The sequence below is a fragment of the Sebastes fasciatus genome, chromosome 20 (genome assembly GCF_043250625.1).
Source record: "Sebastes fasciatus isolate fSebFas1 chromosome 20, fSebFas1.pri, whole genome shotgun sequence".
In the NCBI taxonomy this organism is placed as follows: Eukaryota; Metazoa; Chordata; class Actinopteri; order Perciformes; family Sebastidae; genus Sebastes; species Sebastes fasciatus.
This window is the reverse complement of record NC_133814.1, coordinates 10,842,963-10,860,474: the sequence shown is the minus strand read 5'-3', so window position 1 is coordinate 10,860,474 and position 17,512 is coordinate 10,842,963. Positions and strand designations below refer to the sequence as shown.

The 17,512-nt window shown below is 40.4% G+C and overlaps 1 protein-coding gene across 1 annotated transcript; it reads right to left on the bottom strand.

Moving 5' to 3' along the window:
* Window positions 1-127: 127 nt before the first annotated feature.
* LOC141759120 (homeobox protein Dlx4b-like) lies at window positions 128-4,738 on the bottom strand. The gene is made up of 3 exons (XM_074621121.1): window positions 4,101-4,738; window positions 2,613-2,806; window positions 128-781 (listed from the first exon to the last, which is right to left on the bottom strand). The coding sequence occupies exons 1-3, from the start codon at window positions 4,450-4,452 to the stop codon at window positions 521-523; spliced, it is 807 nt and encodes a 268-aa protein (XP_074477222.1). The 5' UTR covers window positions 4,453-4,738; the 3' UTR covers window positions 128-520.
* Window positions 4,739-17,512: the final 12,774 nt, after the last annotated feature.

Sequence of the window (17,512 nt, the reverse complement as noted above, 5' to 3'; positions counted from 1 at the left end):
GAGTCAGAATCTAGATTAGTCAGAAGCTTGATTGAAGATTCAAATCACATCTTCAACTATTTGACAGTGAAAACATTTCAGCAACCAAAACAAGCATGTCACACAAAGAGATCCATCAACACTCATGTCAATCCAAACAACTATTTATTTGCATAATGCGCACGTACAGCATTTGTTGAACCATTGCAGCTGGAACTCTTTCGCTGTAATAAAGTAGACCCATTCTCACAATATATATCTATTTATTTGAAATGCCTTTTATCCAGAGTTAAATTGCACACACACATTTCAGAGAGTCGATTCAGGCAGTGCACCAGAAGTTGCAGTGACATCATAACAAAATCTATAAAATATATTTTGATACCTGGTATAGAAGTTTTTGGAAAATTGGATTCAAAACGCAACACGAAATATAAACGAATATGAACAAGATCTATTAAAACACACATTTTTAAATTCAGTTCTGAGAGGAGAGGCCTCGAGAGAAGTTCAGTGTGAAGTGCACCAAAAACAAACCTCCTCACATCATCTGAGGCCTGGGCATGGCGTCCTGATGGTGAGGGTGGTGGTGGTGGTGGTGGTTTGGATACCAGTGGCCAAAACTGTTCATGTAATTGTTTGGGTGCATTTGGGCTCCTTTGGAGACCTCCCAGAGCTGGGTTAGTCCAGGAGAGCAGGGTGAGATGGAGCTGGTGCTGTGGAGATGTTCACCTTCTGATCCACTGCCATGCTTCATGATCTTCTTATACTTGGAACGCTTATTCTGAAACCAGATTTTCACCTAAAAAGGAAAATAAATGCGCATAATTGTCATTGTGGTTAACAATCAGAGGAAATTATACCACAAATGGCTTTTTATTAGCATATTTCCCCAGACAATTAAACTCAATACACTTTTCAGAATTGGCCTCGAGTGAATATTGTGAACAATAAAAACCCACATAGCTCATCTTCTAGTGTTGTTATTTTTTTTGCAAATCCCAGGCTTACTACTACTGGCTGCATTGTTGAGTGGCATTAAAACGGAGCCCTTTCATTGTTCGCTGCTTTTATGAGTCCAATGAGTGTGACAGCAACAAGCCGAGACTTTGAAAGTATTGTGAAATAAAAAAAACAGCCCCAAACTTCGCTGCGGTAGGTCCATTTCTGCTGATTTCCAAAACAAAATGATTATTTATTTTTTTTACGCGAGAACAATGGTATGAATATTCAGAAATTGCATCAAAAAGCCCAAAATGAACCACTCTATAAACATCCAAGCGACAGCAGCACGACAGGCAGCTTATATCCGGGATCAGATGACAGAGTGGATTTAATTTGTTTATCTCTTTGTTGTTATGAAACATCAATCGAAAGCCACTTTTAGCCAAGCAGGAAAGATAAGTTGATAAGTTGACAGCGACGCGTGCACCTGTTTGTCTCCAAAAAAATGTTTACACATGCGCGTGGAATCATTTCCAAACTCACAAACTGCGCATAAATACGCATTTTAAATACGCATTCTAAATTCTAAGTGCAACTGGAATTAAAGGAAAAATTAATTTCCATTAAATCTTATAAGGACCTGGTCTCATTTCATAAAATATATTCTTGACAACCTCTAATTCTGCGATAATTCTACAATGTCTGATTAGTCTCTTTTGATAATGTAACTGCGGTCGTGCTGCATTCAACAGAGAGCACTTCAAGGACCAGGGCTGACAAAAGGAAATACAGCCATCAAATTAAGTATAGTAAATAAGGCATGCATTAAAGGATCCACTTACAAATCACAACAATTTGCTTCCTCATTTGATCTCCTGAAGCGCCGTGATCCTTAATAATAATACTACAGCAAATAATAAGAGGTTTCCTTTCCAAGCGTTTCAACATCCACTCTCTCTCTCTCTCTCTCTCTCTCTCAGGGAAATTTGACTTCAGTCAGATTAATTCAAGTCTTTTAGATAGAAAGTATTAGCCCTGTATTCTATTTAATAAGCCACTAAATACTAAATATTACAGGCCGGATATTTTAGGCTGAATAATAGTGAATTTATTAAGCATAACCTGTTTAATTACCTTAATTAGAATTATTATTATTATTATTATTATTATTATTATTAGTAGTAGTAGTAGTAGTAGTAGCAGTATTAATAAGAATAATACTACTACTAATACATAAATAAGTACATGAATAAAAACAATATAACCAATAATAATAATAATCATCAGCATAATAATGATGATAATAATAATATTAATAATAATAATAATAATAAAAATAAGAAGAACACAAATACAACGACTATGACTACTACTACTAATAATAATAATAATAATACAAATACTATTACTACTGCTACTAATAATACAAATAATAAAAATACTACTACTACTGCTAGTAATAATAATAATAATAATAATAATAATAATAATACAAATACTACTACTAATAATACAAATAATACAAATAATAATAATAATAATAATAATAATAATAATAATAATAATAATAATAATAATAATAATAATATTGACAACAATAATAGCCTAATATAGTGCATATATCTTGGACCGAACACCCTACATTTTCCCTGCTCCCTTCCGGTTAGCTGCCTGGGTTGAAGGCCCACCTGAGTCTGGGTGAGTCCCAGTTTGGCCGCCAGGTCTGCTCGCTCCGGTAAGGCCAGGTACTGGGTCTGCTGGAAGCGCTGGAACAGAGCCTGCAGCTGCAGACTCGAGTAGATGGTCCGAGGCTTCCGGATCTTCCTCCCTTTTCCATTCAGACGGATGTCTCTGCTCTCATTCACCGTGGGCTTCTCGCGATCTGGTAGATTGAAATAAGGAGAGTTTTGATTCATAACTTTCTCTGTTAAGGCTGCAGGACAAAACCAAAAATATGGAGAAGCACATTGAGAATCTCATCTGATCTCATAAGAAAACTAAATCTACAATATCAAACAACAGGAGAGCACTGATGCTTCAATTTTACAGATACAGCAGGAAATATAGTGTCTATATAAAAACAAAAATATCCATATCTATAGTGCAGGCCCTGCACTATAGATATAGATATAGTGGCAGGCCCTGCACTATATATGCTATAAACACAAACGCCTTTAAAGCCAAAAATGTAAGTTAACTTGTGCATTTTTTTATCAGACCGTCCCATCCCTGTTTGGCTTATGTCCATCAGTCCATCTTGTTGCTAAATAATAATTAATGTGCTGCTAAAGAACATGTAAATCCAGAGGACATATAGTCATTTTTATTAATGGGTTATGTATGAATTATTTTGATGTTTTTCTTTTTGTCTGATGGATCTTACTTGTCTGTCTGTCTATGGTAATAGTATGTCTATTGTATGTGTACTTTTTCTCAAACTGAGCTGCCTATGGATGCAAAATGAATTTCAGTGCAAACTGACAATAAAGTTGTATCGTATCGTATTAAAGCGTCATCAAATCCCATGGCCTTAAATGGTCTGATTCTAGTTTTATTAAATGTCTGCTGTTTTGCAGCAATGAGGTTAACAATGAGGTTAAAAACGAGAGGTATAGGCCCAGGCTACATGGTTTCATAATTGGACTTACCCACTAAAAAATTATGGTCAATAAAATGAATGGCACCATCTGCCTTCATTATATAACATGAGTGGTAAAGAGGGAGCATCTCTGAGAAGCCTTGTTTGGACATTAGTCACCTGCTGACGTGTAATGCCTTAATTAAACTTGAAATAAAAACACATTATATATATGACGGGAAAAAATCAAGAAAAATCTAAAGTATATCAAATAATATATATATATTTATATGATTAATTAATTTCTTTGGGGAATATTTTTTTTTCCACTTTTCTTAGTCTGCCTGTTGTTTTATGTTATTATTAATTTATAATTTACCTGCTGACGTCTAATGCCTTAATTAAACTTGAAAAAAAACCACATTATATATATATATATGACGGGAAAAAATGACTTTATTTTGTTTTATTTACTAAAGTGAACTATTCTTCTCATTATTAAAATGTCAGGGGGGAAATTGGACGCCCCTGTGCGTAATTGCGCATCATGGCAAATCAGAACTTTATGATCCAACAGTTTGGTGTTTTTCCCACATACCTGTGTGCTCTAATCTGCTGTGGGCCACCATACTGCTGCTGCTGTTGTTGTTGTTGTTGTTGTTGTTGTTGCTGTGATTGCTGTGCTGGTAGGAGGACATGTAAGCAGACTGGTGATGCGTGTTCCAGCCCAGAGAGCGGCCATAGGACGCGCTGCTGCTGCTGCCAGGATAAGGAGTGTCGTGCTGGGAGTGATGGCCGGCAGCGTGCAGGCCGTGGACCGGGTATATGTGAGAGAGTCCCGGGGAGTGCTGCTGGTGCGCCGGATGACCGTGGGCAAACTCTAGGAAGGCCGATTTGGATGCATCTGAGGCGGCATTCCGGCTGTCAGGCATGAACCCCACAGACATCATTAGTTAGTCCATAAACCCGCCGCTCTGCTGCAGACGCTTTCATGAGCTCTGGAGGAGGAAAACTTGGAACAAATCCACACTCGAGTCTTTGGAAGAAGAAAAAAAGTTCCCTGCAGTAATGAGTTACATGTTCACAACTTGTTTAGGAGGCAAAACGTGATCGAGTAAAAAGCGAAAGGGGTCCTTTTTCTTTACATCATTGGTGGAGGAGCCGACATGGTTCTTCAAAAACACCTCCTGCCTGCAGAGCCTCGAACACACTGGAGAACATCTGAGAGCTCTCTGATTGGTCCTCAGCAGCCAGCTGATTAACGTCATTAACATATGATCATACCTCCTTCTATACAGGCCTGCATTATGAAATCATCTGATCATATGTATAAGCCTGGATATTCTTATTCTACCATCAAATCAAATAAAAATGCTTTAAAGTGCAGAATTCATATTTTAATTTTTTTTCTGAAAACATACCTGCTTCAGGAGATTTAATAACTTCCTATCATACCTCCATCTATATAGGCCTGCATTATGAAATCATCTGATCATATGTATAGGCCTGGAGATTCTTATTCTACAATGTCATCAAATCAAATAAAAATGAAAAAAGTGCAGATTTAATATTTTTTCTGAAAACATACCTGTTTTGGGAGATTTAATAACTTTTTTGGAAAAAAAATGTCTGAATAGATTTATTTTACTTTTCAGAATCAATATGATATTCGTTATTGTGACAATTTTGTTTCAATAGGCCAGGCTATAATAATACTTAGGCCAAACTATATCATCTTTTATGAATATGATATGAAGGAGAATTGACAAGTGCGGTGGCTAATGTGTGAGCATGCACAATCTGAATAGGAAAATAAAAACATTAGTCAAATCTTATCTGGTGTCAACAACTCAAATGAAATGAGATTTGACATTTGTTTCGTTGCAGTCCATGCGCATTATTCTCGCCAATAATCATTTCCCGTTATTTTAATAATAGTTTTAATAATGTAGGCTTAATCATTCGCAAAGTTTATTAGAAATTCTGTAATTGATTAAATCGAATAGATGACAAACAGGTTAAATTTCCATATTTTTAACAGTGCACTAAAAGATTATTTTCCACTGTTATTACATAAAATATTAATGCGCCATAAAGAGTTTCACGTCGACTCCAAAACCTCGCGATCGCTGAGCAAACATTTTCTAATATTTAGAATTTAATTTTGCAGCAAGCATTCACATTATTATCATCTAACAGAATTTAGGGACATTTCTTGCATTAAATGTATTTTACTCTCTACAGAGTCAGACACAAGGTTGTGTGTGCACACACACATTATATAAGCATGCTTTGTCAAACTTGTTTTAAGAAGGAATTACAACAAATGTTACAGCTCATTCAAAACTCATCACTGCTGTAAATTATAAAAATGATGTACAATAACTCTAATTTAAAAAAATAGCACCAGGCTACTGTATATATAGATATTCAATAACACAATTGGAAAAAATGTAGCTGGATAAATGCTTCAATGCAATAGTTTGTTTGATTCCTCTAAAAACGATTAAACGATCTTTTTTTTCGTCCACAACTCAAAAATATAAATTTTCCTGTCATAGAGGAGTAAAGAAACCAGAAAATATTCACATTTAAGATGGGTTTTTTTCTTAAAAAATTGCTCAAATCGATTATCAAAATAGTTGGCAATTAATTTAATAGTTGACAACTAATCGATTAATCGTTGCACCTCTGAAGATGAATATTTCAACCAAAATTACGAACTCTCCATATACAAAAGGATGCTTGATTTCAGTTGTATGTGAAATTAAAAAAAAAATACTCAGCCCACATGTCACTCACATTATTTCCATCTAAATGTCAGGCTTTATAAAATAAGGCAAAACCAGCCAAAAGAAGGCGGGATTGTGTGGCACAGACTGCCGAGTCAGCAAAACCCACAAGGTGCATGTGGATACAGTGTGGGAGTGGGGGGAGAAAATGGTGACCACAAGGCTCACAGAGCTGCACCCTGTCTCCACATCTCAGCCTCTGTACTGACTCGCTCTCGAGCAGAGTGAATCCACAGGTGAAGGGAGGAGAAAAGAGTGGATATATCCTGCTGCTATTTTCAATAAATAGAGTCACAATGTGTTTCATACAGATTTCATCTCAATCCCATGTGAGCTGCAGTGGCATTCTAAGCAGGGTGTTTGGTGGTGTTGAGCGTGGTGCTGCTGCTGTCCAACCCCGTCATTTTGGTCATGTCCTGCCCATGCCTGCTGCAACTACTGTGAATCCAGCGGCCCTGCTGGGAGCTGGACGGCTTCCCGATTCCCCCCCACAGGCCTCAGCCGAAGCAGCCAAGCCATGAACAAAGCCACAAATTATTATCATAGTAAAAAATTCTGTCACAAAAACAAAAAAAAAGAGGCCAGTTTCATATTGTGGGTTTCACACATAAGGCCTCACAGCTGTAAACCCTCGCTTGGGGAATTATATCATGAGAGAATGCAACACTGTGGCTGCATCTATTAGGAGTTTGCTGCAGCATTATTGGTATTGAGATTATGGAGTTGGCACTGATAGTTGCAAATAGGAGCAGGTGTTGCATTTAGAGCCATGTTATGAGTGGGGAAACAACCTTTCCGAGCATATAGTTCACGGAAAAGTCACTTTTTTTGACAGATGAAGGGGGATCAGGGAGGCCAAATGAAGATAAACACAAAAGCTTTGAAGACGCAGAGGCCTATGGGCATAATATGCTCCTCTTGTGAGGCACTTCAGCAGCCTGATTGAGTCCTGGATGTGTCAAAAAAGCATGCAGGGTGCACAAAAGGTGTGGGCACAAGGGGTGTATGTAAGAGAGGCAGAGAGGGAGAGAGAGAAAGCAAGGTGAGGAGGCACTTTAAGGCTTGTAATTATGTGTGTATCACGGGCGAAGAACAAAGACGAGCCCTGCAGTCATAGGGCAGGGACGGGTCCTTGCCGTGGCTGTCTTAATACACCCGAAAGAGGATGATGTTAAAAACAGTCCCACTCCCAAATGTAGCCCAGACTCACTGGCGTCTCCTCTGCTGCACACTGCATGCGTCTGAGGTGTGTCTGACATAGGTGTGTGTTCTCGCCCTCTCACACACAAACACACACACGCACGCATGCATGCACACGCCAGTCGAGTTTGTCCATCACGCAGCTCTGATGCAGAGCGACAGCATTCTTTGTGTACAAAACCAAAGAGCACATTCCCGGGCAACTGCCGCGGCTGTGATCTTCCCCAATGGCACATCATGTTTTACAAGTAACCCTCTGTTGCCAGGGCCCGGGCCGAGGGCCCCGTACAAGACTCCGACTGACAGTCCGCGACCCCGACAGGATGCCAGGATTTATTATCACAGGCTCAGCTCACCACATAATAGACGCGAATAAAGACCCCACATTTCAGCAGCAGCGCCGTGATGGGTCTGAAGCCGAGGTGTGGTTTTGACACAATTATCCCACCAGAAACGCATCAAAGTGTGGACAAGCCGTGAGAAACATAAAAATACCTAAAAAAAAAAGAACCCACTTTTGCACATTTCTAACTAGATGAAAACCAGATATAGTCTGACTGATGATTTATGTTTTTGAATATGAATATTCAGTCCACATGGATCCTTCTTTGCCTTTATATCCAAATAACCCATTCTGATTAGTCAAGCTTTTGCATTTCCCCTCTATCGCTGAAACACCATCCACTGCACAAAGCGGCTGTTTTTCCAATCCTTTCAGTCAACAAAGCCAACGCAAACAAAAGGATTTATGTTTTTCTTTTTCTCTCTCTCTGACTGTTTTGTGCCTCAGGAAAGAGAAGGGAGCTGAGGAGGAACCGGAGCAGAGCAGAGGATGAACGGCCTAATCTTTCCTCCAGGCGCCATCATCACACAGGAACACTAATATCTGCACGGCCTGCGTCTCATTCCACAAGTGCAGCCACGTTGCTGCTGTTTTGTGCGTGCGTGCTGGCAGCCCGCGAGGGCCCCGAGAGTTCACCGGTGTTACATGATCAACATCACTCATGTGTGAAGCTCTTTGGCACACACAGATCAAGTTTTACACACCGGCTACGCCGATTAGAAAAAAAACAACACACCTGTTTATTGCATTCATTCATATCATGTGTTTTATGTAATATAATCTCTGTTCTGCTCCTAAAACTCTCGTTTGAAACCGGCGTCTGCAATTAATCGGATTGACTGGTTCATGGATAATTGTGTTTATGGAATTTAATATGTTGCTTTTAAAATAAACAGGAACTATAATTAGATGCTGTTGATGTGGATTGACAGCTCAAAGGTGAGTATCATGTCAGTTTGGATTGATTTGTGGCAAGGGCCTTTCCATTTTCATTACAATAATTATGGGAAAATACGTCATTTATTTCTAATTTTAATTCTAATTTAAATAAAGATTTAAATGTATGATAAAGATTTCCAAATTTCCAAAAGTGTGTCATTGTTTTTTCTTATTACAATTAATGTATTTAAGGTATGAATTGTATACATTTACCATTTTGGCCTGACAATGTTAAACTGTAATTAAAATATTAATACTCTTAAGTGCTGTTTGCTTGTGAAAATATATATATATATTTTTAAGTAAATAAGTTTTGCAGTTAGCTTGTACACTTTTAATTCCTTTAAATTATGTTTCTATATTTATCTTTTCTTGAACCTAAAACTTGATAAACAAAAATTGTATGTCCATTATTAATTTCAAACTAAAAGGAAGCTCAATATTCCATTAAAACAATTTAGTACAATTAATTTACATTAGGAAAAGAAAATCTGCATATGTCTATCTAAATAAGGAAATGTCAAGCAGAAAAAAAAGTTATTGTATTTTTTAGGTATTTATCCTTGTTTATTAATTATAATTGAAAAATGTATTTCAACAATAAAATAAAAAAATAGCCCCTTATGCATGCACGTTCACCGTTTACCTGAATTGTTTTGGGATGTCTCCAAAGTGCATTTTTATTTTGGCCAATTAGAATAGAAAGCACAAAAACACAAAAACAACCTAATTAATCAGGTATTTGTCACCATCTGTCACAATTAAAAAGAAGAGAAGAGAAAATTAGAGCGAGCGTGTGAGGCTGCCCATAAATAATAAAATCAATAAGTAAAAAGAACACAAACAATTAGCCCCAAAACCAAAGTGAACACTGTTGCGTGGGAAATGGCTCAGTGTGTCTGGTCTTCTGGCTCGAGCTCTGAATTCATCATTGGCATAATTGTTGCCAGACAGCGGATGACAGCAGCAGCGGCATCGGCCACTGCTGCCGCTGCTGACTGTTAGACTTAAACTTTTAATTGATTGGTTGAATCTGGAATCCTTTAACCGTAATACGCGTATAAGCCGTTCTGGTGCAACCTGAGCTCGGTGTCACAAGGGGCATCTGATTTAAACGGCTTCATTTGTAGAGAGAGGCGGTCATATGTCTAAATTATACATTGTCGAGTTTTTTTTTCTAGCCTTTCCTAAGCCGTCTGGTTGTGGCTCAAATGTGCATTTGGTATCAATTCTGACTGTGGGGCGCTGACGCGCACACACACACACATACTCTCATTGAAAATCCTGCAGATCCTGCTGTCCACACAGATGCAGTGGGAACCCAGCTGATGGACAGGCAGGGACAGTAGTGGCAGTGCGTTGGGTTACAGCCCAGCTCCTCGGCTGGAGCTGCTCTAATAGTGTGTGTGTGCCTGCTCCACATCTGGAACAAAGAAGCCAGTCTGGGTCTACCCTCGGTGTTTACAGCTCTGTTGTTTTTTCACACTCCTCGCAAAAAATCGTGCCCAAGCCCACACATTCCAGACTCATCAGCTCAACATGGGGGGAAGAAATATACTATATTTTTCCACTGTAAATCTTGCCCCCAGTACCAGAGGAGGTGGGTAAGAAAAACAAAAACTTGAAGGCTGGTATGGATCAGTGGGGGAGACAAGAGGGTGGCAGTTGGCCTCGAGGGAGACAGCTGTCTCTGTGTGAGGATCCTGGTGGCAGAGATGACATATATGAGTTCATCTGAGGCCAAAACAGCTGGGGGAGTGGCATCACGAGCTGCCAGGGCTGCTGACGTTACATTCCTGCAGCATTTCAAAGGACACCCACAGAAAATTGACTACATTGTTTCCAGGGCCATAAATCTCCTCTAGAAAACAATGAAAAAGATTCACAATAGAACCAGTAGAACAGGCCTATAGGTTTAACAAGCTGCAGATGTTTAGACAAGAAAATAATCTAAGGATGAACTTTTAAAGTGTGTTTTTCCGCCTCTTTCTCTTGAGAGCAGATGAGCTGACAGACGGAGGTGGAAATACTGAACATGCCCGACAATGATTTGCCCAGGGGATTCACACATGCACACCCAATCAACACACAATGACGCACAGCTCGGGGTTTGCCAGGTTTAGACAGCAGGTCCTGTTAAAAGACCGGTTTACCAGGTCCGAGGATTATCCATCTGAAGTTACCGGCTGCCCCTCTAGGGTAACGTGAAGCCCCTTTTGTGGTGTGCGGGGCAACAGTGTGCGAGGCGAGCGTCGGTTTGAAAACGCCAGAGTTGACGTGGGGAGACAAGGCTCAGAGGATGGGACATCTGTCTGGGCGGCAGGACGGGTCACCTGGGCAGGGTTGCCAGGTTAAGTGACAGCGGGCGCCACAATATGCTGACATCAAAAAGGAGAATTTTTAGAACCATGTGACCAACGTGTAAAAACAAGTTTCCAGCCAAGTACAGACACCTACAGCAAGCTCTCCTATTATACATGAATATCCTTTGAATTAATATTTGGCCTGATATGGAGCCGAGAGGTCAGAGCCCTTTCTTTATAGCTCTTCAATGGGAACAACTTGACGGGATCAAGTTCAGCTCCTGACAACAAGCCCCGGCTCTGTCAAGTGTTAAGTTCCATTGTGACCTACAATAGGACACAATGGCCCCGCAGCACCCCAGCCTCTACCACGCTGCCTATCAAATGACAGAGTCTCTCAGAGGAAAAACTTGGCAAACTGATATTAAGATATGTGTCTGTCTATTGTATGAGTCATTTTGTTGTTTTTTTACTTCATGCAGCGTGGGAGTATGTTCAATGTGAGTAATCCTTAGTCAGTGCACTGTAAATGCAAATGTTTAAAGCAGAAGATTCAGGGATTGGTTGAAGTTTTCTGGAGATAGATAATTATCAGAACTGAAATTTTGGACAAGTTCAAGGACTCTAAAGGGATTGAAGTGATCCCAAAGTTTCCTGGGATTTCTCATTATTTGTTATACTTACAAATAGTAAGTATAACAAAGAAATTCTTTGTCGACTAACACTCATACGATTTTGTCAACTAATCGATAGATTTAATCGACAGATCTGAGTTTCTCCACAAAGAATCACACAAAAGCACCTCATTAAATCTTGTGTTTACAGAGATGTGCTCATAAGTTTCTTAGAAAAAAATCATTAAGCATGAAAAAGCATAAAAAACGACTAAATCGACCAATGAAATCTTAGTTGACTAAGACCAAAACGACCGATTAGTCGACAAATCAACTAAGAGGGACCAGCCCTACTAATAACTTACTAACTTACAACTGTGAATGGTAAATAGACTATATATAGCACTCAAAACACTTTACACTACACGTCAGCATTCACCCATTCGCACACACATTCATACACTGATGGCAGAGGCTGCCATGCAAGGTGCCAACATGCTCATCAGGATCTAATCTAAATACTCATTCATGCACCAATGGCACAGCCCGAGGACACTTTGACAAGTGGACTGGAGTAGCCGGGGATCGAACCGCTTTACTTCTTGAGTCACAGCCAAATTTTGTTTTTTTCTTTTTATATGACGTATACTCTGATCTAAAAACAAATATAAATCATGATACCCAACAAAATATCCTGATATAGGAAAATAATGGAAAGTTGAAAATGACAGTGACAAAGCAAACTTTTAATACAACCTTTAAATATAAATGTACTTAAATAAAATTCTAAATAAAAGTTTGTGTAGCTGTTTTTTTCACTTAACCCCTCTCTCTTTCAAGAGCAAATTACAGAATATCTTGAAAATGAGAAAGAATTTAAGAACAAATTTAAGAAGTTTTTACAAGAACTTGAAGAAGCAAAATAAGGAGAAAGTTAAAGGTGCAGTGTGTAGGATCTGGCGGCATCTAGCAGTGAGGTTGCAGACTGCAACCAACTGAAACTTCTCCCGTGTGCTAAGTGTGTAGGAGAACTACGGTGGCCAGCGCAAAACGTGAAAACGCAAAAAGACGAATGGCCTTATCTAGAGCCAGTGTTGGTTTGTCCGTTATGTAGAAACATGTCGGCCGGCTCCTTTAAGAGGACCCGCTCTGTATGTAGATATAAATGTCTCATTATAAGGTAACGAAAACACAACAATTAATACTTTCAGGTGATTATACACTAAAGAAAACTCACGTATTAATATTAAATTCCATTTCTGCCAATAGATCCCCCTGAACGTTACACATCGTTCCTTTAAGAAAATATTTAAACCTGCGACAACTTATTCTTTGGCTACTTGGGGGCAGCAGAAACAAGCTGTGATCCCAACATTGACATATTATCACCTTTAAATCGATATGACGAAGTTGTTGGCAAACACTGTTGGCTATTTACACATCCAGCAGTTAACAGAACATTAGCATTCATTGAGAGACATGTTTGCATCCACCTGATTAATGTCGAGACCAATACTCAGTCTCTTTTAGCTCTGCTTTTGGTCTCCACCAACTCCAGTGGGCAATATCTGGCTCTTTAGCTGCTAAATGTTCCACTATGCTCACCAGCTAGTTGCCCTTTTAGAGCTTTTACACTGAAAACAGCTTCCTGTATGTGTCTAAAACAGATGACAGCGGTGAGACTGAACCAAAACAGTAAAGTTGGCAGCCAGAAAACCAAAACAAAGTCTTAAACGAGGCAATAAAGCTCAGTAAAGCTGAAGAGCCAGGTGATAATACTCTTGGTTTTTCACTACAAGGGACACCTTTCACATACAAGTAGTCATGGGACACATAATAGCCAGTATAAAAATATTGATTATAGCATATTACCATTTTAATGAACACCAACATTTTAACATTTTCTTCCTCGAGAATAAATTTACCAACGCAGAGGAGACCTGTTGTGTAAAACAAGCATGAATAAGTGAACAGTCATTGTAAACTACTAAGCCGCCCAGCATTTAAAGTTTGCTCCCCTGACCCCGGCTTCGTCGTCACCATTTTGCCGCAGTGCTTCAGGTGTTTAACCTTGTCATATTAAAGCGTTTGTCACTGGAGGGCTAGACGACTGGGGCCAGGCTGGGCCGGGGATTTAAAAAAAGGGCCTGTGCTCCCAGATCATCAGATTGTCAGTTGCTGTCTGAAGCCTGCCAAGAAACATCAAAGCATCGGAGACTTGCTCATATCATCTTTGAACCTCACCAAAAACACGCCCTCTCTGTCTCCCTCCTCACCCTGCATTCTTGCCCAGCACACCGCCAGTTTCTTTTGATAATTAAAAAAAAAAAAAAGGTAAAAGAGAATCGATGAAATCAGGCAGAGTGAAAGAAAAAAAGGAGAAACACCTTTGAGGATTTGTTGTGGACTTTGCGTGGATGTCTGACATGTCATGCCAGCGCTCTGTCAGGGCGAGGAGACGGCCTCAGTCTGAGCAGGCCCGGCCTCAGAGAGAGGGAGCAGCCTCCCATCAGCTCCTGGCCAAGATTGGTGGCTATGAAAGAGCTACCTGAGGCGGAGATCAAAGTCAGACAGGATGCATACGCCTCAGCGTTTTTAACTCTTTCATCTCTCACCTTCTCCTACATGAATCACGACCCTTCACCTGTCTATCTGTTTGACCTCTGACTGATGAATGGTGGAGGCACTCCGTGAGGGTTTTCTTTACTGGACAAAACGGGTGATGTAAAATCTAAAAAGATAAAAAATTACCTGTCTGATACAACCATGGCATAAAGATTAGGACTGGGACGATACACCTATCTCCTGATTTGATACCATCAACGGCTGGCTTGACCGCACGTTACCGCAATAAGATGACGTTTCCTGTCCATGACAGAGTTAGCATGCAGCTTTAGCCGTGATGTCTAGCTCTGCTTTTCCTGGCAATGTGTGAAACCCAAAGTGTTTCCATACTTTACTGTATGTGTAGTGTTTACCACTTTGGATTTAAAATGTGAGGGTGCAGGTCGTATCCACGTGGATACTCCGCCGTCTTGTACTTTCTCGGTTTGTTTTGGTTGACGGATACGGAACAGATATGTCGTCACGTTACTCAGACCACAACAATAAAAGCGGTTACTTCCTTCTATCTCTCTTCTGTATTTTAATCTCAGATTCGACATCTTCCCCTCGTCCATCTAAACAGCATTCCTGTTTAGTTCCACTCCATCCAGGTGTTTGTGTCTCTCGCTACGTTGCCTCATCCTCTGACTCAAATGACGCAAATATATTGATTCTGGCATTAAAAAATCACGATACATAGGTGAATCGATTTTTTTCCCACCCCTAATAAAGATAGAAAACAGGTGATTCCATGTCTTTTTACACTTTTACTCTTCCCCACAATAAATAAGACCTTGGTTTCTCAAAGTGGGGCTCTCCTCACAGTGGAGGCCAGTTTGGTGGAGGGCTATTTGCATTCCAGAAGTGAGAGTGAGGACAATTAAGCCATTTCCCCTCCAATCTATCTCCCTCCAGCCAGCCATCCAGGCAGCCCGCTAGATCAATGGGAAGTGCAGCTGCACAGCCCATGTGTGCCAGGCTGCGAGACGAGGGGAGAGAAGATTGGGGTTAAAACCCTCCTGGCCTTCAGATTGGCTCCATACCTGAGTCAAAGCACAGAGGAGCCAACAGCTGTTGCCGGGCAGAACAGAAAGTTCTCAACCCCATCTGTAAAAGCATTACATAGTCACTGTTTATTTTCTTAACAATTTGAGCTAAGACGTCTGTATCTATTCATCTGTTTTGTACCTGAAAGGAGAGAGCTCCATCAGCAGCAGCAGCAGGTTCATTTCACCGCTACGCATAAAAGGAAGCACCCTCGGCTTCCATCACAGTCCATCCCTGTGCTTCTCTTTCCCCAGGCACTCTAGACCGGCCACTCCAAAATCAATTAGCCAAATCATATTTCACTAAAGTAGCTGCTTTCAGCGGCCAGGCCCCTCAGGTGTCACAGAGTCGCTTTAAAAGGTGCGGGCAGTGAGCCTCGGTTTAAATTGTGTGGGATTAGACCAAACAAAAGAGCCATAGATATCTAGCCGCACCTGTGCGATTTGCTCCTCAAGGGCCGCTAATAGGGAGAGTCTTTGGTCCAAATGGCGGCCGCTCAGAACTTAATCTCCGAGGCTCTCGGGCCATTGCAGGTATCCGTTTCCACCGTTCCCGGCAGAGAGAAACCGTCCTGAACTTGGGATATAATCGCAAAGCCATCGCATAACAAGGACTTCCATCTCCGCTGCCCTCTGCCAAGTCCAGGTGATCAATCATTTACATGTGTAATTAGGAACGGGTGTCAAAACAGAAACTGTACACTCACTCGGGGACCCCGTGTGCAGAGGGCTGACATCAGACTTGGCAAGTGGTGGGTAAACAAGTTCAGAGAGAAAGAGAGAGGAGGAAAAATGAGATGCAATAGATGTGCAGCTTCTTACCACCCAAGGGGGGAACTTCTCTTCAGTATATATCGAGTTATGTTGAGCATATGGCTGTTAATCTGGTAATAATGGTGTGTGGTACTTTACTGCATCTATCCCTGTATTTTCAATACAACTAAAAAACCTTCAAAAGTGAAAACATGTTAAGTTGAGCCAAGCTGTGTTTATTTGTGAAGGTCTTACAGTCTTAAAGGGGCTTCATTCTGAATCTCTATAACAATACCAAAACAAAAATCATCATGGGAAAAATGAATTTTGTTACGGATCAGCAGATCACCTAAACAAGTCAAGCTGCTTTCTGTGTAAGTCAAGTGGTTCAATGGTCTCCTGAGTGCCCAACAAGCCATTCAGCCGATTTGAGGTCATAACAAGGGATTACACGGCAACAACAAACACATCTCGGTGTAAAGTGATGCTTTGAATACACGCGATAAAAGGACGAGGGATGCTATGAAGTTACTTTGATTCCTATCTCATAAAATTTCTCTTTCATAATGTGGCCCTCGGCTCAAACTGGGGCACCGTCTGACACATCTTACAGAAACACAAACAACAATCTGATGTAGAAATTTGCAGGGAATCTCTGCAAAGCTTAAATGGTGTTTTTTCCCACGGTCAATGGGCGTGCTCGTGACTGGGCAGGAGAATGCAGAAAATACCAATGCCCCAATAATCCACCTGTCACCTGAGGGGGATAGGTGTGGTGCTGCGGGGCTAAGGAGGGGATGTGTGCAGGTTACCGTGACTTATGTGGACTCATCCAGCCACCACCTCAGAGCCCAGGGGGGTGAGTGGGTGTTTAAAAAGAGCCTGTCTGGGGCCGAAGTTTAGAGTTTCCCGGTGCAGAGTGGCTGAGCTTTGAAGAGGCAGGTCCAGTAATGAATTAGAGTATAGTCTGCTCGGAGGGAGAAGCCTCTGGGTGGGACATCACATCAAAGGAGGTCCTTCTTTATTACTTACAGCGTCGGTTCAGGTATGCAACTGGACGGAGCAGAGGGCAGACACGCTGACCCTTAAAAAAAGGACTTCTCGGAGTGACTGTCCTGTTACATTTATCAATTAATTCTTGTTGACATTACTTTAAAAGTAAATCCATCAAAAAATTGTCATATATGATATCAACAAACCTCCTACATAGCTGATTGAAGCTTTTGCTGTTCCAAGAGTTGGGTTTGTCTATTTAATGATTAAAACCTATAGGGCTGCAACTAACGATTATGATCATTATCATCTAATCTGCATTATTTTCAAGATTAATCAATTAATTTTTTGGTTTATAAAATGTCCAAAACCAGAGATATTCAGTTTAATGATATAAAACAGAGAAAAACAGGAAATTTTCAT